Source organism: Podarcis pityusensis (assembly GCF_964106645.2).
Source record: "Podarcis pityusensis genome assembly, chromosome: 3".
NCBI classification, from domain to species: domain Eukaryota; kingdom Metazoa; phylum Chordata; class Lepidosauria; order Squamata; family Lacertidae; genus Podarcis; species Podarcis pityusensis.
The window spans coordinates 83,747,979-83,766,114 of NC_138026.1; the positions used below are offsets into that span (position 1 = coordinate 83,747,979).

Below are 18,136 nucleotides of genomic sequence, written 5' to 3' on the forward strand. Positions count from 1 at the left end.
ATTAAAACAAGAAACAAAACCAGCTGCTGGTTAGGCCATGTCACTTATAAATTCCTTTGTAGGAGGTCCAGCCAAAACAATATAGATAAAAGAGGCAGAAAAAAACCCACCCTAGCTCTTATTCTCGAAAATGTTCCATATCCCAGATGTTACAGCTTTTCTTTTTTTTCAGAGATGACATATGCTCAAAAAGTCCTTTATGAAATAGCAAAGACTATGCATCTACTGAGCAAGGAGAAATATTCCAGAAACAGCTAAATCCCCCTTCTCTAAGGTTCATGCTTAATAACTACTTACTCTAGAACGGTTTAGGCCACAGGGATCTTCCATGACTGGGTCTGTAAGTTTATTATCAGCACCAACATAGCGGACAAACTCTTCAGGATTCGTCAGGACTCTTAACAGAAAAAGAGAGAGATGAAGAAGTCAGATTCAGTTTGAGAGCTATGTAAGATTATGTTGCCAATGGTTAGCATGCTGAATCTCATAATCTGGATTGCTGGTGTGATTCTTGTACAGGATATTATTAAACCTTACAGCCTAGGACTGTAATTCCTCCCCCCCCCCCACTGTACTACATTAGAGAAAGAACGGAGGAAGTCCTCGCACCTCCTCATTTCTTCAGACAGCCACAAGGTTGCGACAGGAGACATGAGTTCTTCCAAGAAAACCTTCTGCCGCGGGTAGTCCTTGAACTGGTTGCTGACGAGGACTAGGGCTTCCATGAGAGCACACTTCTCCATCTGGGTCAGGAGTAGCTCATTGGAGAGCAGCTGCTTTACATGGTTATACAGCATGTCAAAGTTTGGCTAGAAGAAACAGATTCAAGCAAAGGTCAGTCAACTGACAGGATCACACGAGACTCGACTTCTTGAATACATGCGGAATTCCTACACAGAATATTTGGTGGGGGACTGCTTTTGTTCGAGGCAATGCCATACATTATTTGAGTTAACATTTGTATCCTGCTTTCCCAGCAACAAATGTTCAGCTCAAAGTTGCTCACAATAATCACACTAGCATTAAAAAGACAACCAACATTGCAATCACTATAAAATCAAACGCAATGACTATAAATAAAGCAAACAACGGCAATGTATTGATCAAAACAATTAATACAATTCAATAACGTAATAGTAACTCATTGTATTGCCAGGATACTTCCTAATCAAATGGAACCTTATTCCAGAACAAAAAATGGATTAGCTGTGCCAGGGATGCCAACTTGAATAAAATATTGGGGAGGGAGCACACACTATTTGAATGGCAATGAGCCAGTGTGGTGTAGTGGTTAAGAGCGGTAGTCTCCTAATCTGGGGAACTGGGTTCGCGTCTCCGCTCCTCCACATGCAGCTGCTGGGTGACCTTGGGCCAGTCACACTTCTCTGAAGTCTCTCAGCCCCACTCACCTCACAGAGTGTTTGTTGTGGGGGAGGAAGGGAAAGGAGAATGTTAGCCGCTTTGAGACTCCTTAAAGGGAGTGAAAGGCGGGATATCAAATCCAAACTCTTCTTCTTCTTCTTCTTCAATGCCCATCAATTTTGGGGGAGCAGCCCCCTCTAATATTTTATGGGGGGAAGGGATCTTGGCCCCTAGGAGTTGGCTCCTTTGAGCTGTGCCCTGTTGGTAATGGCATCTGCAGAAACCACAGCATTTCCAGCACCAGTGAACATATGGAAAAAGCAATTAGGTTTCCCAGATGCATATGCACTAGTGCCTAAAAATACGTGTACAATTGTGAATGGGATGTTTACACATTTGCTATAGAAACCACCCAGTATTTCTCACCTCACTATGTGTGAATCTGTATTCAGTTGCTGCTTTAGATTTTTAGCTCTTGTAACCATATGCTGAATCTTATATATACTCCATCCCTATGTTTTCCAACCTCTACCACAAATACTTCTCTCTTCCGTGACTAATAATAATATTAATTTATACCCTGCCAATCTGGCTGGGTTCCCCCAGCCACTCTAGGCACCTTCCAGCATTTATAAAAACATAGTAAAACGTCAAATATAAAAAACTTCCCAATACAGGGATGCCTTCAGATGTCTTCTAAAGGTCTGTAGTTCTTTATCTCCTTGAGATCGGATGGGAGGGCATTCCACAGGGAGGACGCCACTGCTGAGAAGGCCCTCGTGGTTGAAACAATCAAGATTGACTGACTGACTGACTGACTGACTGACAGACAAGACCTCAAGCGTCCATGAAAGGGGGATGACAATGATCAATGCCACTGCCACCAAACACTAACAGCCACACATAGAACACACACAGGAGCTTTAAACCACAAGGGGAATAATGAAAGCATACACACACACCCCCCCCGCTCCATGACATATAGAAAATTCAATAAAGTACCAGGACAAGCTGAGGATAATCCCGGCACATCTTGATTATTGAGGAACAGGCATGCCTTCTCACATTCTTCACTGCACGGGTCCTTGGGGCCTACGAGAATCAGTCAATAAAGCTTGAGGGTTGCATTAGGCTCTGCGCATTTTAACACACTCAGCTGTTGGTCATACTTAGAATCACAGAGTTGGAAGGGACTGCAGGGGTCACCTAGCCCAACCCCATGCAATACAGCATGATCAGTAGCTTTTTTGTAGGTATTAAACAAAATATTACCACCCCAGGTCAAAAGCCCTCTTAAAACAGGACCGTCTTCAGCACCTGTCAAAAGGACAGTCAAAACTCAACACAACAAGCCACCCTGGGCAGGCTAAAGGCACAGGCTCCCCATTGCAAGACCACCTGACTTTCTAATGCTGATTGAACCCTTAACAGCAAGCCTCTGGTGACCATAAATCCCAAGGTGTGGGAGAGGTATGCAGGAACATCTGCACAATATTTTCCGCTTTGGCTAGTTACAAGGAGGGATAAAGAGTTGCACTGCACTGAAATCGCACCCTTCCCCACCCCCAGGTAACTGGAAATGTTGCTCAGTCACCAATCTGCTGCTGATATCTTATTTGGCTTTGCTGACCCATTTTCAAACCTACCTTTACAGTCATAGGGGCTGAAGACTTGCTTTATTTTTATTCTAAGGAAACCGAATTCTATACCTAATGTAAGATTCTGTAACACTTGCTCAGAATTGTGGAATACACAACCTTTTGTTATGATTCTCCATCCCCCCCCCCCAACACTGTTTAAGCATTGCTTATGTGGCATGGATGCAGTTGCTTATCAATCACATCCATGTCAATTGCATCCATAGAGAACTAGTGAAAGACGTGTGTGGTCAGTACTGAAATATACTTCCCCCAAGGGTCCTGTGAAAGAACTGGTATCCAAGAATTTATTATTGCAAATAAGCATGCTATTTTGCTATGTGGAAGTTTAATCCATGCACCTATACATTGTACAGTATGGCCAAAATTATCTTACCTTACTTTCTTCTACAACTTCAAAGGTAACAGAGGCAAAGAGCTATGGGAACAAGAACAAAAGCCACTTATCAATGGTTCATGCTTTTGAATGTGCTGCACACCAGTCACTAGTCTATGAATAGCTGTTCCAAGTCCACAAAAATGTCTTTATCAGAGAAAGGTTTCCTCTTTTCTATTTCAACACAAGACAAGGATTCCATCAGGTAGGAGGAGGTATCCCTTAATAGTGACAAGACCAACACTGTGTTCAGATCTTAAACATATTTTACCCAGGGAATTAAGTGTATCACAGTTCTTCAGTGTTCTCCATTTTGAGAACTGAGGGGGTCACCTGTAAGCATGAAGGCAGACTAGCAGTAGTACAGAATCAAGTACCAAACCTCACCAGCTACCAGAAGCAACACAATCTCCCCTTGAGCTTCAAATATTTAAAAGAAACAACCATATATTTTCTAAGTATGTCTCTGCAATGTACATATACATATGCACATATAAATAGATGTAAATACACACACATATGTACATACACATATATATACATACATAGATACTTATATCTGATACACACATGCACAAACTTTAAAATTCAGCCACATTATTGGGAGGGGGGTTCTTTAGTCACCAGAAAAACTTGGGATGCTGGATATGGGTCACCCCAACAACAAAAATTGTCCCTCCTAGGGCATCTGTTCTCTAGAATGATCAGAGAAAAATGTTTAGCCTCCCTAGATCTATCCTATGAAATGTTTACAGGTAAGGATCTACACGGTATCATTTTTAAAAGCCTCATCATACTAACAGGATAAAAAACAGGGCTTGCCTTTGAAAGAACATCTGGCAGGTATTCTGGCCTGTAAGTGACAAATGGAAAAAGTGCCGAAACGTTAGAAAGAACACAGGACAGGATGAGGGGATCCTTTGTTTCATAGCTGAGGACAAGTTGTAGCAGTTCTATGCCATCGGATACTGGGATCTCCTAGGAGAAGAGAAGAATTCAACAATGTTCAATGCACTCTGGCTTTGTAGAATGTCACTCTTTCTCAGGCAAATCCAAGGCAGGCTGCCTGTACCTTTAGCTGAAATGTGACAAACGTAATACTTGCAAAAATGCCACATTAGCCTATTAACAAGTTTATACGAAAAGTATTATTCAACAGAAAGCATAACAAATTAACACAAAGGTATTTTAAGCCATGAGTGGGAGTTAAAAATGACTAGCCAATGATGTGATAGAAGTTCAAACCAGTGGTTGTCTAGGCTCATTATATACAGGGAACTTATCATTTCCTTTTCTGTAGAGCTTTTGGTGACATACTTGCACAAAGTCAAAAGCATTTAGCAATATCAGCACAGCTACTGGCATACTGAATCGTTTATAGTCTCTTGTTCAACTTTTACCATCACAGTAGAGAGCGACTCTCATGGATTCACTATTTGTGATCTGTGCAAGTTCTAATATAGGATCTACCCCCATCTGAGCACTTTCCAGAATAGCAAAGACACATTTTGAGAAGAATTATTTTACCTGGTCAGACAAAAGTCACAATCACAAAACATCAACATTGTGATGACTGCATTTGAAATTAGTGACACGTGTTTAAACTGGCTGCAGAACTGCCCATCACCAAGTTCAATTCACACACTATATTGATAATGTATGAATATTCTGCAACATTTGATCCCACAAAAGCAGCTCCAACAGAAGGGGATGCGGGAATGGAAATTCATCTGAGGCAGAACTTCCATCCAATTTCAGAGGCAGAGGAACCAAAACATAGGCACGGGGGAGAAGTTTTGTAGCGGCAACCACGCCGCAAAAGCATTGTGTGAATTAAGTCTTAGTTTTATTGTTCAAGTTCTACTGCTGGAAGCCTTTAAGTATGGCAAAATAATGTCAGGAAAAATGTAACCACATAATTATACATTTATTACATTTACATTCTACCTTTCCTCCAAAGACCTCAAGGTGGCATACATGGAACTCCCCACTCTCCACATACAGTGGTACCTTGGTTCTTGAACTTAATTCGTTCCTGGAGTCCATTCGACTTCCAAAATGTTTGAAAACCAAGGTGTGGCTTCCAATTGGCTGCAGGAGCTTCCTGCACTCAAGCGGAAGCAGCGTTGGACATTCAGCTTCTGAAAAACGTTCGCAAACCGGAACATTTACTTCCGGATTTGCAGTGTTCGGGAGCCAATTTGTTCGACAACTAAGCCATTCGAGAACCAAGGTACCACTGTATTTTATCCTTGCAACAATTCTGTGAAGTAGATCAATCTGAGACAGTCTGACATTCTAACCCAAGGGTGTGGCAAGTCCCACTGGTGTGGCAGGAGATGATGGCAAGTGTGGCGGAAAGATTCAAGGGCAATCAAAGAAACATTTAAAGTTCTTATGTGGCTGCATTGTTGTATACTTTCTGGATGTCTCATGATTATGTTATAAAGTAGTTGTGCTCTATGTTATAAATCAAGTGCTGCTAGGAGTTGCTTCTTTTTCTTTTCCAATATATTTCTTATTAATAAAAGAGTTGATGTGGTGCCAGCAATTTTTTATTCTGAAAGTGTGGCCCAGAGGAAAAAGTTTGAGAACCACTGTTCTAACCACTACATCACATTGGCTCTTTTGCTCTTCATAAAAATAGCAGAGCTTGAAAGACTTCCTTAAGCTAGTATTTTCCAAATAATAATGTGCTACTGTAAATGTAATATAATGTGATCAAGTTAGCATCCCCACTCCGTGCTCTTCAAGAGACACTGTTGTCACAGCAAGCCAACCGAGGCAGGAAAAAATGAAACATCAAGACTACATACGTCCTTTTCCATGAACCGGAACATCGGGCTAACGACACTCTCCAAGAAAAAGGTCATAGCATCCCATTGCACAAAAGAAACTGAAAAGATGGAGCAGAGGCCTTCACCAGTTTTAGCTATAAGAGGAAGAAAAAGGAAAGCATTAGAACACTTCCAGATTTGTAGCAGTGTAGGCCTCTCTCTTTGGACAAGAATTTACTTTCCTACACCAGTGTAAAAAGTTCCCAAAAGTCTTGCCCTATGACCCCCCCAATCCAGTTGTTTGGTAGCCTGTTTAAAAACTGTTTATACTAAAAAATGAGCTTAAAAAATTAAGAGTAGGGTTTGCGTTTCAACCAATATCAGGTACTAACCCCTTGCCCTCCAGCTGGAAGGCCTAGGCTGGAAAAAATAATGAGGAACTGTTTGGGTGAAGAAAAGGTAAAGCAAAATGTCCACCACTGCTGGAGACCAAGCCTACTTCCCCTCCCATTAAGGAAACTTACAGTTCACGGGTCCAATATCAACCGGAGTGGACAGCTGATATTTCAGCCATTCTCCAGCCATCTGGAAGCCAGTTCGAGGGTCCAAGCGACATGCCATCCTTATCACCTCTCCCTGTTGTGCACGGAAAGCTGCCAAGGAAATTACACATGAAAGGCTTGGTTTCAAAAGGCTTTTAAATTAGAGGCACCTACTGTTACAGCTCAAATAACCCAGTCATGTAAAAGGCAGCAGTAATCACCACGAAGGGGGGGGGGGGGGAGAGAGAGAGAGAGAGAGAGAGAGAGAGAGTTTGGATTTGATATCCCGTTTTATCACTACCCGAAGGAGTCTCAAAGCGGCTAACATTCTCCTTTCCCTTCTTCCCCCACAACAAACACTCTGTGAGGTGAGTGGGGCTGAGAGACTTCAAAGAAGTGTGACTAGCCCAAGGTCACCCAGCAGCTGCATGTGGAGGAGCAGAGACGCAAACCCGGTTCCCCAGATTGCGAGTCTATCGCTCTTAACCACTACACCACACTGGCTCTCCAGTGTCCAGGTGGCAGCTGCTTCTGCTTGCTCACTTCAACAACTGAACACTAATAAAAAAATTCTTCCAGTAGCACCTTTAAGACCAACTAAGTTAGTTCTTGGTATGAGCTTTCGTGTGCAAGCACACTTCTTCAGATACACTGAAACAGAAGTTGCCAGATCCTTCTATATAGTGAGAAGGTGGGGAGGGGTATTACTCAGAAGGGTGGTGGGAATGGGAGATTGGCAGATAGCTGAGATGAGCCTGCTGACGACTCTTAACGACTGTAATAGGTCTTACAGGAAAAGGCAAGGGGTGAGAAGGTGAGAAATGGCTTAGTCATGTATAATGGGATAAGAATCCAATGTCTTTGTTCAAACCAGGTCTCTCCATGGTTTTAAGTTTGGTAATGAGTTGCAATTCAGCAGCTTCTCTTTCCAGTCTATTTCTGAAATTCCTTTGTAGTAAAACAGCTACTTTGAGATCTTGTATAGAATGTCCTGGGAGATTGAAGTGTTCTCCTACTGGTTTCTCTGTTTTGTGATTCTTGATGTCAGATTTATGTCCATTTATTCTTTGGCGTAAGGTTTGGCCTGTTTGTCCAATATAGAGAGCTGAAGGACACTGTTGGCATTTGATGCCATACACAATGTTAGATGATGAGCAATTGAATAGTCCCGAGATGGTATGTGTGATGTTGTTGGGGCCAGTAATGGTGTTGTCCGGGTGTATGTGGCAGCAAAGTTGGCATCTGGGTTTATTGCAGGCTCTGGTGCCAGTGTCCGTGTTAAGTCTGGTTGTAGTATTATTGTGGGTTAGGAGTTGTTTAAGATTGGGTGGCTGTCTGTAGGCAATGAAAGGTCTTCCTCCCAGAGCTTGAGAAAGAGAACTGTCATTGTCCAGGAGAGGTTGTAGATCTCTGATGATGCGTTGTACTGTTTTAACTTGGGAGCTGTATGTGATGACTAGAGGTGTTCTGTTATTTTCTTTTTTGGGTCTGTCTTGCAGCAAGTTCTCTCTGGGTATCAGTCTGGCTCTGTTGATCTGTTGTCTAACTTCATCTGCTGGGTATTTTAGTTCTGAGAAGGTTTGCTGTAGATCTCTTAGGTGAGAGTCTCTGTCTGTATTTTACAGGATGGACGCATAGACACCACCTTATACCGTAAACCAACTGACCGACAAACATATCTACATGCCTCTAGCTACCATCCCAAACATACCAAACAGTCCATTGTATATAGCCAGGCACTACGTTACAGCCGCATCTGTTCCAATTCTACAGACAGAGACTCTCACCTAAGAGATCTACAGCAAACCTTTTCAGAACTAAAATACCCAGCAGATGAAGTTAGACAACAGATCAACAGAGCCAGACTTATACCCAGAGAGAACTTGCTGCAAGACAGACCCAAAAAAGAAAATAACAGAACACCTCTAGTCATCACATACAGCTCCCAAGTTAAAACAGTACAACGCATCATCAGAGATCTACAACCTCTCCTGGACAATGACAGTTCTCTTTCTCAAGCTCTGGGAGGAAGACCTTTCATTGCCTACAGACAGCCACCCAATCTTAAACAACTCCTAACCCACAATAATACTACAACCAGACTTAACACGGACACTGGCACCAGAGCCTGCAATAAACCCAGATGCCAACTTTGCTGCCACATACACCCGGACAACACCATTACTGGCCCCAACAACATCACACATACCATCTCGGGACTATTCAATTGCTCATCATCTAACATTGTGTATGGCATCAAATGCCAACAGTGTCCTTCAGCTCTCTATATTGGACAAACAGGCCAAACCTTAAGCCAAAGAATAAATGGACATAAATCTGACATCAAGAATCACAAAACAGAGAAACCAGTAGGAGAACACTTCAATCTCCCAGGACATTCTATACAAGATCTCAAAGTAGCTGTTTTACTACAAAGGAATTTCAGAAATAGACTGGAAAGAGAAGCTGCTGAATTGCAACTCATTACCAAACTTAAAACCATGGAGAGACCTGGTTTGAACAAAGACATTGGATTCTTATCCCATTATACATGACTAAGCCATTTCTCACCTTCTCACCCCTTGCCTTTTCCTGTAAGACCTATTACAGTCGTTAAGAGTCGTCAGCAGGCTCATCTCAGCTATCTGCCAATCTCCCATTCCCACCACCCTTCTGAGTAATACCCCTCCCCACCTTCTCACTATATAGAAGGATCTGGCAACTTCTGTTTCAGTGTATCTGAAGAAGTGTGCTTGCACACGAAAGCTCATACCAAGAACTAACTTAGTTGGTCTTAAAGGTGCTACTGGAAGAATTTTTTTATTTTGACTATGGCAGACCAACACGGCTACCTATCTGTAACTGAACACTAAGTCAGATGAAGGAATCTGGGATGCAGACACTTGAAGGAAGCATACAATCAGGTCATGAAGGCCTGATTGTGCTCCAGCAACTAGGATCCAGAGGCATATTGCTTCTGAACCCAGAGGGCCCACTTATCTACCATGGCTAATAATTGTTGATATACTTTCATGAACTGTTTTGACTGAAGGCATGTGGGGACCTTTCACACCGAAGCATCTCCTTCTGCTCTCAAATGGTCCATTCTGAGATTCTGTTAATGCCATTCAAACTGAAGAGCATAGGGGGAAACTTCCAAGTTATCCTCCAAAGAGATGGGTTTTACTAGAACAAAGGTAACTTACAGTTGAAGAAGCAATTAAAGTCTTCATCACTGTCAAAGTCGAAGTGAGAATATTTACAACTGGGGCTGTCTGTCTTGGAAGGAAACCCCACCTGCAAAAAGAAGGGGTGTCAGATTCAAGAGATTGAGTGGGAAAATAGTAATTTCACAGAACTCTCCCACTGGCAGAATTCTCATGTGTGTTGCAGCAAAACATTTTCAAGAACTCAGCTTGTTGAGCCACACAAATTTCAACTAGGATATAACTATGCAAGTGGCCTTATGGTATCTACTTACGTTTTTAATCTAGAATAAGTTTAAGACTTCTAGGGGGCTGTCATTTCAGAATAAAAAAGCATGGAGGGGGGAATAGGTTGTCCCTTTGGGACATGATCTGCACTAACCAAAAGGGGGCATAAATTGTTATTGTTCTGCCTTCTGGCTGAATCGAAAAACCCAGTGAAGGAAGATGATGGGAGAGACCTCCACCGGCATACCAGCAGCCTTCCAACTATTCCTCAAGATTGCCGCTCCACACTTGGAAAACCAAAGGTCTTAAGAACACTCTAGAATTAAAGACTCTCATGCCACCATACCTTCACAAGATTAGTCATAGATGCTCGCAGGTATTTTGGAATCATAGCCAACAACAGAGGATCACGTGACAGGACTTCGTGCCGAAAAAGAGCTCCCCATGTGATCTGGGTGGAAGAGCGTAGGAACTAGGGGAAAAACAAGGAATCAGTCTATCAAGCTAGTAATCTCCAACTGTAATGCTCAAATGACAATAGTGATCCACACTGATCCTCTCAAGCTTAGGCACTGGTAAATACTCCCAAGCTCAGCTGAAACCAAGCAGCAATTACTTCCAACAAACACATGCCAAAACAACTGAAACTTTTGTTCAACACACCCACACACACCACCGTTTGCTACTGCAAGCTGGATCTTCATGAATGCTGGATGGCAGGAAAGAGCATGCCACATCACTTGACAGAGTTTCAGAGAAGGAAAGGATACAAGTATGCAATAGTTACTATCCTGAGTTACATAAACAGACCAAATCAGCACTGAGAACGAAGTGTTTAAGGTTAAGCGGCATGCTGCTGACAACAAAGCCTTTCTTCCATTGAGAAAGGCACCTAAAACATTTTCAGTACACAGGCACAGAGCACAAATGGCTGTTTTTATACACAAGAGGTTGGAAAACCTTCACCTTTACCTACCTGGCTGGGGTGGGTTGTGAAAGCTAGAAATGACTCGAGGTATTTTCCAAGGTTGACAGGTGTTTCCACATCTGAATCAGAGCCCTGTTGAGAGGGGAGGCAAACTTCAAAGGTGGATTCAGATGACAAGCTGCCACATGGCAGCTGCAGAAAAACTAGTATGGCATAGTGCAGAGCTTTCCAAACTTTTCATGTTGGTGACACACTTTTCAGACATGCATCATTTTGCAACACAGTAATTCAGTTTTACTATTAAACTGGAGGTTAAACTTTTCAGTTTGCATTTCTTAGTACAGAAAGTGTTCATCTGATGTGTAGAGATCTTTCCTATTCTAATTAATTCAAGAGGGTCCTGGAAGCTTCTCTGTGTGAAAGAAGCAAGCAGAAGTTTCATGATGTTCAGTTATTCCTTCAGAGAAGCTGAGTACAGCTGGCTTAAACTCGATCTGTTATCTTTTCTGTCAAGGTCATGATGACTATAATAGTAAGGCCAGAAGGAGCCTGGATCTCCTTCTGTCTCTCTTTCCTTCTGGTGTGGTGTTCTGCATAAAGTGTTAAGATTTAGACTTATTGTAAGTTATTATAAGTTTAAGTCAAATCTGCTGCAACTGGACTTATGGACAGTGCCAATCCCCAATGTATTTGATTTGTGGCCATTATGCTTATTTACCTACAGTAGCAGTAAAGCTCTGCTGGATGAAATACAATTGCCTCTGGTCTATTTTTTGAGAATCCTGCAATGTGTTTAAGTTTTTACTCTGCTAACTGTATGTTGGAGTTCTGCTCTGGATCAATACTGAGTAGAATTCCATGATAAAACTAACCCCTTTCCAGCCCCGGGAGGAGCACAGGGAGCGTTCATGTGACATGGCTACACACTGCAGCCAACGCACTAATGTGTCACGACACACAATTTGGAAAGCTCTGGTGTAGTGGTTGGCATGTCAAACTAGGACCTGGGAGAACAGGGTTCAAATTTGCACTCAGCTATGAAGCGCACTGGAAAGAGATGGGAACTGTATAGAGCAGTTCAACCTAGGGCATGAGATTATGTAACAGTCACTGAATAACAGTCTTGGAAAAATGCTTTGTGATGGAAAACTCACCACCAATGCATACAGCTGACTACCCAAAGAACACAAGACTTGGCAAAGTCTCTTTAAGAAAACATAGTGCTTCTCTACTAGGCCTTCACCATCTGCTGTCCTGAAAAGTACAAATAAAGCAGAAGTCATGTATCACTATGAAATACTGTAAACATCAGTTTATGGATTTAACTTAAGTAGTATGAAACTTTAACAAGAAAACTTACTGGATTAAGTACCACATGTATCAACTCTATTGTGTCTATCAATAGGACACGAAGGAGAACACTAGAAGCAAAGAACTATCTTAACTGAACTGTTTTATAGCACCAGATCTTCTGACAAGACAACATGCTTCAGGAGGTAAGGTGTGGCCATTACTACACCAAAAAGGAATGGGCGGAAATCATCACAAGGTAATTTTATCACATCAATTTTCAGCACCTGTGCAAGGCGAAAGAAACACCTAGCACCCAGTGGCCTAGTCTGATGTGGAAAATGCCAACTCACATCATTCTAACAAAATCACCTTGAGATCAATAGCAACATGTGGCTCACATCTCAAGTGGTGACTGCTGTGGGCGATATCCAAAAGTGATGTCCTGCTTAAGCAATGGGCTCTGCTTGTGTAAAATGGGACTTCTCCTTCCTCTCATTTGCACTGCAGCCTCCTCAGCACACCCAAAATCCACCTGAGGGTTTGGGGGCACTCTCTATCAATCTGGACTTGTGGATCATGGCTGGAATAGGAGGCATTCTATGGTGTGCTCCTGGTACCTTCGTCCAACTCTTGAGCCACTGGCTAAGATTTATGAGCTCCACAATCTATTTTGTGCCAAAACTAAGAGCAGCTTCTTTCCCTTGGGAAGTCATCATGCGCTCACAGAAGCGGATATTACTCACTGGGCGGCAGAGAAGATGTAGTGCATGGCAACATCCCCAAACAAAACCATCAAGGGCTTGCGATCATCCAGTTTCCCCTGAGCAGAAAACAAAGGAGATCTTTGTCACAACATACGAAATTAGCTCTTCAGCATCAACTAGCAGCTGCCAGTTCATTAGTTACCACTTATACTACATGTCAGCTTTCTTTACAGATGTGACCAACAGAAACCACAAATGCTGCTAAAGGTTAACGTGTGATAGGAAATGGAACAGTAACTCATCCAGTGCTCAAAGGGCAGACGACAGCTATCATACTGCAGAATTCATTTGCCCTGAACAACATGTCCCTCAAATCAAAGAGGGATAATTACCATTTTTTTGCTCTATAAGATTCACTTTTTCCCTCCTAAGAAGTAAGGGGAAATGTGTGTGCATCTTATGGAGCGAATGCAGGCTGTGCAGCTATCACAGAAGCCAGAACAGCAAGAGGGATTGCTGCTTTCACTGCGAAGCGATCCCTCTTGCTGTTCTGGCTTCTGAGATTCAGAATATTTTTTTTCTTGTTTTCCTCCTCCAAAAACTAGGTGCGTCTTGTGGTCTGGTGCGTCTTATAGAGTGAAAAATATGGTAATTGCAGTGCAGAACAGGACAGGACAAAATCCTCAGTAGACAAGATATAATTTTGTGGCCTTACCCTACTCATTCCTGGATTATATCCATAAATATATTCATACCAAAACAACAACAACACCTTGAAGGGGACAGAACAGAGAAACTCACTTTTCTGCTGACCACGATTAAGAGACACTCTGCTGCTCCCACTTGAAGTTCTGGCTCATTCAAGAGCAGACATAACATCTCTAGCAGCTTGCAGTTATCTGCTGTGATGTGGCTCATAGCCACCCAGTCAATGTAGCCGGCCAGAGTATTGAGTGCTGCTATCCCTACTCGACAACTTGCTTGTGCCTGTGAACAGAAAGTAATTGAAAGGTTATAAACAGTCAATACTGGATTCTGCAATCTACTTCACGCAGTCCCAAAAGAACAATAATACTTTGGCATCACTGACAGCAGATCCTATGGAAAGGTGAAAGTAAACAGCTTTTTGGGTTTTTTTACTAAGTTTTGGTTCTGATGCAAGTCATTAAGTACTATGAGAAACTTATTTCTCCTATGGATACAGAGGAACTAAGTAGAAATAAAGTTGACGCAGCTCTACGAAAGTTTCCCAGTATGCTTGTGAAAGTTAGTTTGGAAAAATCGGTTTAGGATGAATGGGTTCTCCTTCTACCTCTGTCATTACTCTCTCCACAAATAAAATGAGCAGTTTCTCCATATTCTTCACAATTACTCCATCAAAGGTAACTGCTAACTTATATGGGACAACCACAGTTCAGCAACAGACTGCTAGCTCAGCACAATGAACAGCGGGGGGGGGGGGGAATGTGCCTCTTTGTTCTGGCTCCACTTACTTTTGATTCCTGTGTTGGATCCATTTTCTGGAAAAGAGAATAAGGAATGAATGAGCTACTGACATGTACATGGCTTCTTACTACTAATTCCCACCCCATCATTATTATCGTCTATATTCTTCTTAAATGAAACAAGTTGAACAGCCCAACTACTACCACATTTCAAGTTCATTTGTTTCCACTTTGAGAGGTAGATCACAAAATCAAGTATATTGCAATAGCCAAGATTAGAGCTTACATATCACCTCTTCCACCCTGGAGCATTTAAGCAGCAGCAGGGTTGCTATTGTAGATTGAGGCTCTCCAATCCTAACCAAGCAATCCTAGTCATGTTGTTTCAGAAGTCCTAACGAATTCAATGGGGCTTGCTCCCAAGTAAGTGGGGTTAGGACAGCATCATAAGCCAAAAGAAAAGAGACTCTTACCATGCGTCTGTATTTGTTTACATTCTGCTGCAAGGTGTTGAGCAGGAAGCTAAAGATAGTCTCCATGTTCTGAGTGAGAGTTTGCTGGATATCACGTCGTCGCTGGGCTGGCAGAGTCTGGAAGGTCACCACATCTTCTGCCAGTCGTAAAAGTATGAACATCACTAACTCTGTCTGAGTCTCCTAGAGTCCCAAGCAAAACAAAACCCCCACAAATAGACAGAATGAATACAGGAATAACCTTGTGATCTTTGAAGAACATTATTTGGATAATGCAGGAAGAGTGCACATATGCATTACGTCTGTATACTTTGATACAATTATATCCTACAAGTTAAGCCCAGAAAAGATGCACCAATTTGACTGTAAGATGTATTTCATACCCCCTGTTTGGAGAGAGTGTCCAGCTCATTTAACAAGTCAGGCCAGTGCTGGGGCCATTCACGCTTAATCATCTCTACTACAATGCGAGAGAGAACATCTTTAATGTGACTTTCTTCTTCTAAAATATTCTGGGTACCCTGTAAATGAAAAATTAAAGTGTTACAAGACAGAAATTTTAGATCATCCAATACCTACCCCGCAGCAAAAGCTTGCTATAGACACATTCCAGACCAAACAAACTTCACATGAAATTTGCACCCCATCCTAGCCTATCATACCTTGGGAGCCTCCATGAGCCAAGGTAACGGTTGCTTCAATAAAAATAGATCTATCAGAAAGGGACAATCTGTACTGAGACAGATCAGTAAGCTTTGAGTTTTGTTATTAATTATCCTCCAAAACAGAGGTTCCCAAACTGTGGTCTGTAGCTTCATTATTGTGGCTTGTGACATTTCTGTGGATTTGTGGTCGAAGATGGGAGATGGCACATTCATCACATGAAGTACTCATATTGATTTTTTATTGTATTTCATGGACTTGTATTCCTTACTGCATTACCATTTGCATGCTATGGATTTCAAACTCTAACACAATACAAAACAATATATAAGAAATAAAAGAAGCAATTAAAATGAAATTAAAAATCATGCTGCATCTAGCACAACACATTACAATTGTTACAGAAGGCAGAAAAATCATCAAGTGGTCTGTCAAAACCCTCAGCAACTGTCAAGCGGTACATTGGGGAAAGGGAATTTAGGGAATCACTGCTCTATAATGTCAGATAAACTTTTTCTTAGCGGAATTGAGGGCTATATGACTGAATTGTCCCAGGAGGTCAACTTAAGTTGCATTCCCCACTTGAAGGTCTCACAAACATGAGCACCCCCTTCCATAGTTGATTTATGGGTTCTCTCTCTCTCACAGGTCAAATATAGTTATGCAACTGCAAAGGCTAGAATGGAACGGAGGTGGCTTCCGGTTCCACATGCCTTAATGGAGACAGCCCCCACGACAGCGGGGGATTATCGGTGAACGAAAAACAAGGATGAGAGAGAGTAAATCATCCTTGCAACTTCCCCCCAGGGATGGGGGGGAATGGGCTTCACTCACAGTTCATCTCGGTACCCGGCTCTCGCTCCAACATGGAATGTGGGAGGCAGGGAGGCGCTAATTGCAAAAGCACTTTCCCTGGAAAACCCCTCCTACGCCGCCATTAAGAAGCAGAGGTTCTCCATTTAATTGGATCCTTAATTGGCTTTAAAGTACCGGCATGTGATGGGAAAAGGTTGCAACAACATACTGCTGAATATACCAGCTACATAGATCAAAGGTTTGAATTGAGATTAAGATTTTCTTTGGCGTGAGTCAGTTGGGGAGAGGGAAGCCCTCGGTTTGTTTATTTTAAGCTTCTTTTATATACCGTATTTTTCGCTCTATAGGACGTACTTTTTCACCTCCAAAAATTCAGGGGAAATGTGTGTGCTTCCTATGGAGCGAACGCAGGCTCCTTGGCTTCAGCGATAGCAACGCAAAGCCTCTGAAGCGCAGAGGAAACGCTCCCTCCGTGCTCTGGAGGCTTCACGTTGCTTTCGCTGAAGCCGGGAGAGCAAGAGGGGTCGGTGCGCACCGACCCCTCTCACTCTCCAGGCTTCAGGGATAGCCGCCTGAAGCCTTCGGAGCGCAGCACGAGTTCCCGCTGCGCTCCGCAGGCTTCGGGTTCCTTTTGCTGAAGCCGGGAGAGTCTTGCTCTCCCGGCTTCAGCAGAGAGGGAGAGCTGCGCAGCGCCCCTTCAGCCAAGCGGGAGGAGAAATGGAAGGTGCTCCGTTTCTCCTGCCGCTTTGCTGAAGGGGTGCTGAGCAGAAAGGGGGAGAATTTTTTTTCTCTTGTTCTCCCCCTCTAAAACAAGGTGCGTCCTATGGTCCGGTGTGTCCTATAGAGCGAAAAATACAGTAGTTATGATTTGGCAGCCCTCTCTGGAATATAAGATAAAAATATATTTACAAGTGAGGAAGGGACACTGGAGTAATATTGATATTAACAAGCAAAAATGGAAACTGCATGTGATCTGAAATGAAGAAAGGAGAGGGAGGAGAAGCTCAAACTCACTTCCTTGAAGTACATTCTATTACTAAAAGAAATAACTCAGAAATTTAACTTCATGAACAGCTTGACTCACATTGGATATGAGCTCCATAACGTTGTTCTTCAAAAAGACTTTCTCCAGCCGACCCATATTGTTCCACCGGAATCTGCCCAATAAAACACAGAGGCATCATCTTTACAATACACTGATAGCATAGCTAACATGGCTAGGGCAAGAGAGAAGTTTGGTTCTCAAATTGTCTCACACTACTCCACTGGAACCTGCCCAATAAAACACACAGTGAAAGCTGAAGTGCGTGGGCCTGTAAGTTTAGAGAAAAAAGATGGGGGGGAGGAGCATGGTAAAACTATGCATAACACGGATAGAAGTGGATCGAGAAAGTATTTCTTTCTCCCTTAACACTTGGATCTGAGGCTACCCAATAATTGGCAGCAGATTCAAAAAGGTAATTCTTTACACAGACAATAATTCACTTATAGAACAAGATGTGGTGATGCCCCCCAATTTAGATGGCTCTAAAAGGGAATTAGACAAATTCATGGAGGAAAGCATTTTCAACAACTAGCTGCCACAACAGCTAAATAGGACCACCAGGCTAAAAAGCAGTACCGTTGTACCTTGGAAGTCGAATGGAAGTCGGTTCCAGAAGTCCT

At 42.6% G+C, this 18,136-nt stretch overlaps 1 protein-coding gene across 2 annotated transcripts in view; it reads right to left on the reverse strand.

Moving 5' to 3' along the window:
* Nucleotides 1–18,136, reverse strand: part of XPO5 (exportin 5) — a 43,686-nt gene that overhangs the window by 15,317 nt on the left and 10,233 nt on the right. For both annotated transcript variants that reach the window (XM_081000105.1, XM_081000104.1), the window contains exons 3-19: nt 17,556–17,628; nt 15,376–15,513; nt 14,993–15,175; nt 14,568–14,594; nt 13,876–14,061; nt 13,114–13,190; nt 12,232–12,331; nt 11,126–11,209; nt 10,496–10,621; nt 9,922–10,012; nt 6,698–6,826; nt 6,213–6,328; nt 4,219–4,374; nt 3,397–3,438; nt 2,365–2,454; nt 610–809; nt 298–397 (exon numbers count right to left, since the gene is read on the reverse strand). In XM_081000105.1, coding sequence (XP_080856231.1) covers nt 298–397; nt 610–809; nt 2,365–2,454; nt 3,397–3,438; nt 4,219–4,374; nt 6,213–6,328; nt 6,698–6,826; nt 9,922–10,012; nt 10,496–10,621; nt 11,126–11,209; nt 12,232–12,331; nt 13,114–13,190; nt 13,876–14,061; nt 14,568–14,594; nt 14,993–15,175; nt 15,376–15,513; nt 17,556–17,628 — 1,918 coding nt within the window. The remainder of the gene's footprint in view (nt 1–297; nt 398–609; nt 810–2,364; nt 2,455–3,396; nt 3,439–4,218; nt 4,375–6,212; nt 6,329–6,697; nt 6,827–9,921; nt 10,013–10,495; nt 10,622–11,125; nt 11,210–12,231; nt 12,332–13,113; nt 13,191–13,875; nt 14,062–14,567; nt 14,595–14,992; nt 15,176–15,375; nt 15,514–17,555; nt 17,629–18,136) is intronic.